The 12,184-nt window shown below is 37.0% G+C and overlaps 1 protein-coding gene across 4 annotated transcripts in view; it reads left to right on the top strand.

Moving 5' to 3' along the window:
* Positions 1 to 12,184, top strand: part of FAT1 (FAT atypical cadherin 1) — a 105,471-nt gene that overhangs the window by 3,325 nt on the left and 89,962 nt on the right. For all 4 annotated transcript variants that reach the window (XM_057370247.1, XM_057370249.1, XM_057370250.1 and 1 more), the window contains exon 2: positions 5,200 to 8,488. In XM_057370247.1, the coding sequence (XP_057226230.1) occupies positions 5,221 to 8,488 (3,268 nt within the window). In that variant the 5' untranslated portion in view covers positions 5,200 to 5,220. The remainder of the gene's footprint in view (positions 1 to 5,199; positions 8,489 to 12,184) is intronic.

Genomic DNA, 12,184 nt, shown 5'->3' with positions numbered 1-12,184 from the left:
GGAAAAACCTCTTAACACTGCCACTGCTGCCTTTGTGGCTCCTTTTTCTTCTGTTCCCCATCCCCCCACCATTACTGCTCTACAAGTACCAGCTTTGGGTGTAAGCCCAGCTCTTGGGGTGGGACGTGACCTTCTATTCACATGTGAAAAATGAGGAGTGACAGCTTCCTAATCAATATATCACTCTGGAGACTTAATGAAGCAGGGAAGAAAGCAATACAGCGGTGCCTATTTTTTCTTTTTCTTTTTTTTTTTTTTTTTTTTTTTTTTTTTTTTTTTTTTTTTAAGCTTTAGTGTTATTCAATGTGAGATACTGAAATCTCTTTTAGGAGACTTTTAGACTAGCTTTAATAGTCATCCCAGAAGTAGTATAGTCTGGTTTTTTTTGAATTAAGCACGCTAAAGAACTTCATATGGCGAAGTTAACACTGCTATCAGTGCAATAAACAAATGTAAAATAATTTTAAACTTTTGAAGATTTGCTTTTATTATTTTTTTTAGTTTAAAACTGACTTCAAGATCAGTAGAACTATTTTTGTGATCACAAATTTTAAGGTGCTATGCTAAATTTCGATCAAACTCATTCAGAGTTTGGAGGTCTGCTTTTCCTTGCTGAGCTGGTGAGTTCAGTATTAGATACACCAGTAAGTGGCTGCCTACAGATAAACAGTTGAAATTCTTGTGAATCTTTGATTCATTCTGGTTTCAGAATCTTTACCTGTTGTTTGAATTTAGCTGCTGCATCTTCCTTTTAACAGTTAACATCTCAAAAACATAAATCAGAGTATCTCATGAGATTAACTCATGATGTGGGGAATGCAAACATAAAACTTACTGGGCTTTAGTCACAAGTTGAAACTGTTTTGTTAATCTCTGCGACAATGTACATTTTTTGAATAACTTACCGGCTTTACTAAAGTAACACTACCATACACTCTCATCATGTGTTAATTTTCATAATACCAAAACAGACACCTTCCCTCTGTGAAAAGCAAAAGACAGTTTATTTGTTTTATTGGAAAGTTAAAAGTTAAGCATGTTGAAACATCTAAACCTGGTATTTCTTTTTTTTCCCTATCAGACTGCATAAACAATTGCTATTAAACAATTGAAAAGGTAGGTGTAACCACAGTTAGTGCAGCTTGCAAAGTCACACGATCTCTCATAGGCTATTACACTAGAAATCCTGTCATGACTGTTTAGTTTCACAGTGCATTTCTGTCAGATGGCATCAGTTGAGTGGGTTGATCAAAACTGACCTTTAAGATAATAGTTAATTTTTTTTTTCTTGGGATGTAGGTCCTTCTGGACTTAGCTAGTAGGTCTTGCATGTAAAAAAAGAGTAGCAGTGGGGCTAAGACTCCCTTGACTATGTGGCCTCATTTAGGCCATTTTTCTACCTGTGACTTCTGTTGGTGGGGGCGTAATGTGTGCTTCCCATAGATGCATTATGTAGAAGRTAAGATTGGTTTGGTCTCTTTTTTTGCTTGCTTGGCATTGAAATTGTTTTTCACAAAGTTCTGTGTTTTATGCTTAAGACTTTCAAATCTCAGACTATAAACTTTGAAATTTAAATATTATAAACTTTCTGCTAGGAGAAACAATCTTTTGTATGACTGCTCTCTTACTCAGTCATCTTGATTTGTAAATTATCAATTTGAGCTCTACTAGCTCCAAATTATATATCCTTAGACCTTCAATGTGAAGATAGTTCCTATTTCTAAGTTGTGATTTTTTTCCCCCATGTATGAATTATGTTAATGTTTTGATGTGTTAATAGTTTTGATAATACTGGAGYTAAGTAATAAAACTGTCTTACATATCCCAGTGCTTAGTTTGCATATAAATAAAATTACTTAAATATGCATATAAATAAAATTACCTGAATAATAATTTCCATATAGGAAATTATAAAGTTTTTTTGATGTAGTTTTTCAGAATAATACAGTGTGCACCTCTTAGAAATTTAGGRCTATGATGTTTTGTTAAGCAACTGATTGCCTTATGTATTGAACAAGGATACAGAAAATCCTAAACTGGTCATATTTCAAAGATAATAAAAATTTAGGAGTTCAAAGTGCAGCCTTTGGCTAAAATGCTTCTGAAATTCAGTCATTCTGGCACACTGTAATGAGCCATCTGAGTTTATATCTAACACATTATCACTCTATCTTAATACTTTCATACTTTTTCTTAGTAGTTCACTGTCTTTATAACTGGCATTGTTTAATGCTTTAGCTGTTTTCCAAGATTACACTATGTTGATTTTTGGATAATCCTAGTCAACACTTTTTAGTTTCTAGACGCTATATGAATCATGGAAATTGTGTCATGTAAAAGATACTTGCTAACTTTTGTCTGACATGGTTAACTGTTCAGTTGAGAGATACTTTTTACTCTGATTATGACTCAGCAAGTCTTAGGGGTTGCTGCTGAGGAATGGATTCTCTTACTGGTGGTTGTGTCATTGCATTGGGGTGCCTGTTGCTGGTTCTTGGAGTTATGGAGCAGACTTGGAGTTATTACAGAAGAGCAGCAAAAAGGGYTCAAGGTATTATGGCACAGGAAAATATTTGCAATAATAGTAAAAACCTACATGTGTTCAACTTTGAATACTAACGAGAAATTTGAATATCTTAAAGTAGTTTAATGCATCTTAGTGCGGTACTATGTCCTGTCTAATGTGCCTGAGATGCGAGAAGCAAGTGATAAAAGATAGAAAAAGAAACAGTGTTTTTTTTCTAATAAGTCCACCCCTTCTGACTCCCTATTGCCAAGCATAGTCATGGACAGTGAGTTAGCAGGTCATAGCATCGGAAGTAAAGCTGGATTTTGACTTGGGTATAAATTAAAAATAATAATAATAAAAATTGGTAGTATGACTAAGGGAGAAAAGAGGGAAGCATCTGATAAGATCAGCATAAAATTTGATCATTAAGTAGATTTTGGTAATAAGATGGCTTCCAAAATTCCAGCAAGGTGGAGAAAWAGCTGAGTTTGTTGATTGTTTAAAAATTATGTTTTAAGCAATCTTCTTAAAGTTGCCTTTTTGGCCAGCCTGGTGGCACATCTTAAAATTTTTACAGTTTTGGAGTTACTGATACCAATTACTTATTGCAGAGATTTGGTTGTGTGTGGGAGATTGTTTGTTTTTTTGGTTTTAAGCAAATATTTCTTAACTTGGCACTATGATAAGCCATGAAGCCCTGGAGACCCAAGTGTCTGTATATTCCCAGGACATATCATAGCCTGGGAAGAAAAGTATGTAGGGGAGGAATAATATTGTTAACCCATTGAAATTATGACTGTTCCARCTCACTCATTTACCCTTCCAAACTTTTCTTTATCCAGTGTTAAGACCTTGTAATTATTTGTCCCAGCTAGTGACTTATTTTGAAGAGCTTTTATGCATTTTATTATTTGCTTATTCACTTTTTGTTTGCTATGTTTGTAGCTTTAGTTGTGCAATTTAAATGCCAGATTTGGAAGACAGACACACTTTTTTTTTCCCTCCTTCCAAAAGGATGTGCCTTTTCATTACTCCTCTGCAATACTTCCTAAAGTTTGTGGAATCTGAGTCTTAAATTCCTGTCAAAATCATTGACTTAGTAATCTCTGTGACTGAATTCCTTCTTCTGAGGTTTTGAAGTGAGCTGTTGACACAAGTAGATTAATTTGCTGTAATGTTTGCTAATGGGCAGTCAGTCCAGTCAGGAATGTCAGCCAGTATGATCTTTTACACATCTACCTGAGCATGTAGGAAGTAGGGAAGGGAGAAATTACTATAAGAGGAAATGTCTCCTTCCTCCTCTCACAACATAATGTGATATTATTTTAGCAGAGATGAACAGAAGTAGCATGAAGATAGGCACTTAGCAGAGGTTGACAGCCAAAGAATGGGATAAGGGCAAACTAGGGCTAAAATGTTGAGGGGAAAAAGGTCAGGAACAAAAGAAAGAGGGGCAGAGTCAGTAATTAGTATGACTTGTATAGTAGATTTGCCAGGAAAGAAAACTCAAATGGAGAGGTAAGGGAGGAAATTTAAGGATAAACAGGGAAAGGAGAAAGAATTAAATAAGTACTACTTAATCAGAGCAATMAAGACAATGTTAGATTGCTTTCTACTTGCTGGAAATAAGTTTTGCCCCCAAGATCTTGTTGAAAGCTTCTTGAAGGAGCCTTCTGAAGCTTTGGTTTGTTATCCTGTGAGACTTGGGGGAATGAAGACAATTGCTGAAAACCCTGCTGAAGAATGGGGTCCCASATGTCTTGTTCCTGAGGTCTCTGCCTTTCTTCCTACTGCAGTCTTACTGAGATTTAGGTTGTGAAAATGTTACACTGACTTCTTCAAAAGGCAGATACAGTGAGGCTATGCCTCTGTCTGTCTTGCTGTTCCAGGCTCTTACCCTGTCATTTCTGGAGTGAATTGGAGAAACCTGACTGAAATGTTCCTCCAATTATTTTGATAAATTCCTGTTCTCATAGCTCTTGGTACTAATTTGTTTCAGATCTGTTCTGAGAGAGAAATAAAGAAATATGTCTCATTCTTTGTTGGCTTTACAACTTTGTGGTGCTTGATAATTTTTTTAAAATATGATAAACTCTTACAAGAGTGGTCAGAGCTGGAGGGAGTACAACACAGAATTGTTCTCTGTTTATAATTTTTATAATTCTTGGAACAGGTGTACATAGGATATTTTAAAGAATTCATGGTAATGTCAAACCAACTCTTGCAGTTAACTTCCACATAGTTGGACACCAGCCATTTTACAGTCTTAGTGAAAGGAGGGAGGAGAATTTTSTATTAGAGGTCAATGTCATGTATGAAGTAGAACACTGGAATGAATGTTTGCTACTCCAGATTAGTTCAGACCTCGTTTGCTTGCTCATTGCAGACAGCATTGGCATATTTCGTCTAGAACGTTGCTTCATGGGATTGTTCACTCTGTTTTCCCCTTGTGTTGCATTAGTAATTCCTAGCCTTTGATGTCATGGATTCTTGGCTTTTTTTAGGCGTTTTTAATTTATCTGTGTTGCTATTACTGCATATAATTTTGAAGCTTTCTACAAGCAAAGGTTATAGTCTAGATATGTAACTTACAGTTTTCTTTCAAGTATGAATTCTGAACTAAGCATCARTGTTTACTTGATAAACATTTGAACGGTCACAACTCTTACCACATCTCTTTCTTGTTTCAGGGTTTCTTTGTAATTGCTGCCATGGGAAGATACTTGACTATGCTCTTGCTGCTGATGCTGCTGGTGCAGCATTTTGGAAACTGTGAAGGAAATCAAAGGCCACATCATGCTCCATCAATGCAATTTACACAAGTACAATATAATGCCACTGTGTATGAGAATTCTGCAGCCAAGACTTATGTTGGGCATCCAGTGAAAATGGGCATTTACATTACAAATCCATTGTGGGACATACGATACAAAATTATTTCTGGTGACAGCGAGAACCTGTTCAAAGCTGAAGAGTATGTTCTTGGAAACTTTTGCTTTTTGAGAATACGGACCAAGGGAGGAAACACAGCTATCCTTAACAGAGAGGTGAAAGACCATTATATGCTGACTGTTAAAGCGGTTGAAAAAAACACGAACGCTGAAACGCGTACGAAGGTCAGGATACAGGTACTGGATACAAATGACTTGCGGCCTTTGTTTTCTCCGACGTCTTACAGTGTTTCTTTGCCTGAAAACACAGCAATAAGAACCAGCATCGCAAGAGTCAGTGCAACAGATGCAGATATAGGAACAAACGGAGAGTTCTACTATAGCTTTAAAGAAAGAACAGATGTGTTTGCTATACATCCCACTAGTGGAGTGGTAGTTCTAACTGGTAGACTTGACTACTCGGACACGAAGCGTTACGTGATGGAAATTCTTGCAGTGGACCGTGGGCTGAAGCTGTATGGGAGCAGTGGCATAAGCAGTATGGCAAAACTAACTGTTCATGTAGAGCAAGCAAATGAACATGCCCCTGTTATTACAGCTGTCCCACTGACTCCGTCAGAGTCAGACGCAGACCCAACGTATGCGATTGTGACCGTAGAGGACAATGACCAGGGTTCAAACGGGGAAATAGCATCATTAAATATTGTTGCAGGAGATGCACTTCAGCAGTTCAAAACAGTGAGGTCTGTTCCAGGAGGCAAAGAATACAGAATAAAAGCCATTGGTCCCATCGATTGGGAGAGTCACCCTTTTGGATACAACCTTACCCTTCAAGCTAAAGATAAAGGGAATCCCCCACAGTTTTCTTCTGTAAAAGTTGTTCATGTGATGTCATCACAATTTAAGTCTGGTCCTGTCAGATTTGAAAAAGAGATATATAGAGCTGAAATAAGTGAATTTGCCCCTCCAAACACACCTGTGATAATGGTGAAAGCTGTGCCTAGCTACCCACATTTAAAATATGTATTTAAAAACACACCAGGAAAAGTAAAATTCAATTTAAATGCTCACACTGGTCTTATTACCACGTTAGAACCCATAAAAGCACAATATGCATCCCATTTTGAACTTGAAGTTGTGACAAGTGACAGAAGAGCTTCTGCAAAAGTGTTAATTAAGGTACTAGGCATGAATAGTAATCCTCCCGAATTTACTCAGACATCCTATAAAGCCTCCTTTGATGAAAATGTRCCAGTAGGTACAAGTGTCATGAGAGTAAGTGCAAAAGACCCTGATGAAGGAGAAAATGGTTATGTGACCTATAGCATTGCAAACCTAAACCCTTTGCCATTTGTGATTAACCATTTCAGTGGGATTATTAGTACCTCAGAAAATYTGGATTATGAATTGATGCCAAGGGTTTACAATTTAAGGATTCGAGCTTCTGATTGGGGGATACCCTATCGTCGAGAAGTTGAAGTTCCTGTTACTATTATTTTGAATAACTTGAATGACAATATACCTCTGTTTGAGAAAATAAATTGTGAGGGAATAATCCCCAGGGATCTTGGTGTTGGAGAACAAATAACAACTGTATCTGCTATTGATGCTGATGAGCTCCAGTTGGTGAGATACCAAATTGAATCTGGAAATGAACTGGATTTATTTAGCCTAAATCCAAATTCTGGAGTACTTTCTCTCAAGCAGTCACTAATAGATGGCCTAGGTGCTAAAATGTCTTTTTACAGTTTGAAAATTACAGCCACAGATGGAGAGAACTTTGCAAAACCATTGTATATCAACATAACTGTAGCTAGCAGCCGCAAACCAGTCAGCTTGGAGTGTGAAGAAACTGGTGTTGCCAAAATGCTTGCAGAGAAACTCTTACAAGCAAATAAGTTGCACAATCATGGAGAAGTTGAGGATGTGTCCTTTGATACTCACTCTGTGAATCTGCATGCACCTCAGTTTAGAAGTACCCTCCCCAGCAGCATTGAAATAAAGGAAGACCAGCCTGTGGGCTCCAGCATAATATCTGTGAATGCTACTGATCTTGATACTGGCTTCAATGGAAAGCTAGTGTATGTTATTTCTGCTGGTAATGAAGACAGTAGTTTCATTGTTGATATGGAAAGAGGAGTGCTGAAAATTCTATCTCCCCTTGACCGAGAAGTAAAAGATAAATATACCCTCAATATTACTGTCTATGATCTTGGAATACCACAGAAGTCTGCCTGGGCCCTTTTAGATATAAAAATTTTGGATGCTAATGACAACCCACCAGAGTTCCTCCAAGACAGCTATTTTGTTGAAGTGACTGAAAACAAGGAGCCCAACAGTGAAATAATCCAAATTGGAGCTACTGATAAAGATTTGGGGGCTAATGGAGAATTGAAATACTCTCTTCTTACAGATACAGACAAGTTTACTATTAACGCTGTGACAGGAGTTGTGAAAGTTGTAGGGGTCCTGGATCGGGAGGAGCAGCAYGTCTATTTGTTGAAAATAGAGGCTAGGGACCAACCTACTGAAGAACCTCAATTATTTTCAACAGTTATTTTGAAAGTGGTTGTAGAAGATGTTAATGACAATCCTCCCAAGTTTATTCCTTCAAATTATCATGTGAAAATTCGAGAAGATCTTCCAGAGGGAACTATTATTACATGGCTAGAAGCCTACGATCCTGATTTAGGCCAGTCAAGTCAAGTACGGTACAGTCTTTTGGACAGTGGAGATGGYACCTTTGATGTTGACAAACTAAGTGGAGCAATACGTATTGTACAAAGACTGGATTATGAAAAGAAACAATTTTATAACTTGACTGTGCGGGCCAAGGACAAAGGAAAACCCATTTCATTGTCCTCTACGTGCTACGTTGAGGTTGAGGTAGTGGATGTGAATGAAAACTTGCACCCTCCACGGTTCTCCATATTTGCAGATAAAGGCTTTATAAAGGAAGATGCTCCTGTTGGCTCCTCAGTAATGACAGTATCTGCTTATGATGAAGACGTGGGACGAGATGGGGAGATCAGATATTCCATCAGAGATGGGTCGGGTATTGGAGTTTTTCGAATAGATGAAGAAAAAGGTAAGGTGCTTTCTATTATTTTTATAAAAAAATAAAATCATATGCCAGGAAAGAGATGAGAGAAGCAGCATTGTCACAGTTGATGATGTTAGGGCAAAAAGATGTCACCAAAAATGTGTATAGTTCTGTCTGCTACTTTAGTGAAATTATTTTTATATATTTGATAAGTAATTTCTCTCTAATATTCTCACTTCCATCCAGCCTACCTAAAGCCATGCTTAAGTCTTAAAATCTATGCCACCCAGAAAAAGTAATCATACTRTTGTTACAAAATAGAGGTCTGTCTCGTGTCAACATACACACCCTGTCTTGATGACAGTTTCGTTAGTTATGTTTCAGAGTTTACAGGTGCCCATCTAGAAGTTAGTAAGAGTGCCTTCTTCATCAAAAGGCTTCTGCCAAAGAAAGCATTGATGCAGCCTTAAAAACCTCATAGGAATCAAGACTGAACTGATGACTTATTTCAATAATCATGCATACACTGATGAGCAGCTGTGGGAATTTTTCCAGCATTATGTGTTCAGAAGAAACATTATTTTCAGTAAAATTCTAGTGGYGGCTTTTAACATTTTGGTTTGTGGTCTGTGTAGCTATCCATTAATGTCTTTGATAAAAGACAGAGCATTGATACTTTGCTGTTACCTAAGCATACTGAAATAAATTGAGGAGGAATCTGGTGCAAAATTTGTCTACGGGTTGCATTTATATATGTGACTGATGTCTTAAAGAAAAAAAAAAAYAACCTTATAACTGAGAATAAAAGATGGAAATTATGTCTGATTCATCCAGTAGTCAATCTGTGTGTTCTATGTGCTTCCCACAATTGTGAATATGGGTAAATAGAGACTCACAAAGCTACTTTATTCTTTAGGGTTTGGGTGAACAAACTGTTCCTGACTATTTTTTCTCTGTGGAAAGTCAGTTATTAAATTATGTAGTTTGTGRCTCAAGAACCAGCTCTACAGTTGAAATGTAACATTGCTTCCCTTAGCTTTRCTTTTAACAAAGCACATAGTTAAGATGGTGGAATGGATTTTCTAAATGTGGAGAACTGAATACTTTCTTTCCAGCACCTTGTAGTTTGACTCTTGGGCATTTGGTATGTGTGCAGAATATTGATTGGTGTATCATTATGTCTTTTGACAGAAGTATGTTAAATTTCACTGTGTGTTACAGTATTTTAGAAGTTTCTCTAGTTGTCCTATAGAATGAGTGTGAGTTTGGCAGTTTATTATCTGAGAGATAACAGTAAGTGAGAAGGGAGCCTGTTTATGGGTATGTGGACAGGTATGTGTATTTTTGTGATGGTACTATTGTGGCAGAATTAGTTGTCTGCATGTGTTGTCTCTCTTCTGGCACAAAGCTGGTTTACTTGACTGATGAATTGCTGTGAGTTTAAGTAAGTTGCATTTTATCAGCTGGGTTTACCARGTTGGCAGAGCTTGGGGCAAAGCCAGCTTCTATTTAATAATATTGTCCAGAACAGTGACTYTGTATTTTCAAGGCAGGGAAGAGGCATTGTCTGTATTCATATCTSGTAGCTAGTGTTTGTAGTTCTTCAGGGATGAAAGTAGAGGGATTTGTTGGGAATGGGGTGGTGGCAAAGAGGGGTTGCTAGTTTTTAATCTTACTGAACCAATTCCACTTATGCCACTGGTGTGGAGAAGAAAGTGTTTATTTCAGTTTGGTAGATGTGTTTTTTTCCATCAAAGGGTGATCTAAAGGAGCTCAGGAAAGGCCACCGAGTATCTACAGACTTGACAATGTAGCCTAAACTTTGGATAGACACTTTTTATTTTGGTAAAAAGTAATCAGAATTGTTCTTGAAGGCGCTCTTTATGCTGCAGTGTCTGAATATTTGTCATATTTTTCAAAATGGACTGGCCTTGGTACCGGGAGCAGACTGATTATCAGCCAACAAAGAACATTGAAGAATTTGTGAAAGAAGAGATCTGTCAAGCAGCTTGCTAACTTTTTCAGCTTGCTGAAAGGTTCCTCTGACTTTAGCCCTGAGCTACATGTCTCATCCTGCTGTCTTTGAAGAGCATTGTACTACAYTGTCAGTTCAAGGATGGATAAATCAGCTTTAAGAAGTTATTTTGAGTCAACATTTAACTATTCAGCGGCTCAGAGGAATTCTTTTATCCCTTGCTTATAAGAAATTAAGGACARCAATTTGTAGGTGCGCTAGATGACAATAGAAGCATCAAATAGCTAGTTCAGGCATTGACTTTTGTTTACTTTTAGGTTGTCTTTTCCAGGTTGAGTTTATTTTAATTTCACAGTTCAAAAGATAGGAAATAGTACTAGTGTTTGATATTTGTACCTGTAATTCTGGAATTTTTGCAAGGGTATTTAAGATATGTTTGCCACTAGGTCTTGAGTTTTGTTTTCCAAGATTTACCTCTGGTTTAGGTCAGCGGGTTTTATGAGTTCTGTTTTCTGCATTTGTGTCCAAAGCACTAGAAGTGAATCTCTTAACAGGAAGTGCTAAACACCAATATTTCCAGACTCAGAAGTTGTTTTGATTTCTTAGTTGCCTGACTGCTCTGATGCTTTTCAAGTAGACGCAGGAAGAAGGTACATTAGGGGTAAATTTGGTAGTCAGTCACATTTTAGCTTTCTTAGTATTCTTAAGTCTGAAAAGGCAACAGTGGTCAGAAAAGGAGGAGAGCATGATGACAGAAGTCTAGAAAATAGTAGTTTTCTGTAGCACCTATATCACTGTGTGTTTCTTGCAATGCAGTAAAGTAGGGCATACACTGTTAATAGATTCTAAAGGAAGTGTTTTTCCTTTCCTAAGTAAAAGGAAGTATTTTTCACATGAAGTGTAATAAAGTCATGAAACCCATTTCCTCAGGAAGTTATAGAGATTGAAAGTATGACTAAAGAAAATAAATGATATTAATGAGATTATTTTGAGGTTCAGCCTCATGCTATCTTCAGCTCATAAATTGTKAACTGGAAACCAGGTGGGTAAGGAAGAGAGATCAGGGGTCATCACTCAATATATGATTCRGAAGTACAACAGTGCATTGTGAATGTTATTGTACAGAAATAAAATTTAAATTGCATGATAAATGAAGACTTTGGGGTATTATAACAGTATGAGGAAAAATATTAAAATGAGATGTCTGTACTGTGAATTTATACAACAAAGCAATTTGTTTATCCTTTAGGTATATGTTCAGGAATTTAAGGTAGTTTTTTATACATGAGCAAGATGGAGGGCTGTAAATTGAGGTGATCAATTGGCTGTATAAATTGCCAACTAAAGCAGCAGTAAAAACATTTTCTCAAATAATTTGGTAAGGACTTGGGCACATTGGTATCTATTAGTAATAGAAGGCATTGTGTAGATGCAGATCTCAGTGTGCTGCAAGARAAACTCATGCACCATCTAAATCCCATTAGCAGTGAGTAGTAAAAGTGAGATAAATCATGTCAATACCATGCTGCTACTTGGATTTAGAAAAACTCTAAAGAATGACAGAAGCAACTGCTGGAGGAAAACTAAAGCAGAAGCTTTGTGGGACAAAGGCAATACTGAAACTTTCTTATCCCAGTTTTCATTCTAGCTGGCAAGGAGGGAAGAAGGAGAATGTCTTCCTGTTTACTTTTTTATCTTCAAATACAAAGATGGAGCATTTCCATTGAGTATTTGCACTCCTCAAATGAAAGATGGAAGCTCTAGTT

This window comes from Malurus melanocephalus, unplaced genomic scaffold (assembly GCF_030028575.1).
Source record: "Malurus melanocephalus ecotype Western Australia unplaced genomic scaffold, MMel_1.1 scaffold_121, whole genome shotgun sequence".
Taxonomy (NCBI): Eukaryota; Metazoa; Chordata; class Aves; order Passeriformes; family Maluridae; genus Malurus; species Malurus melanocephalus.
This window is presented reverse-complemented; position numbering and strand designations above follow the sequence as displayed.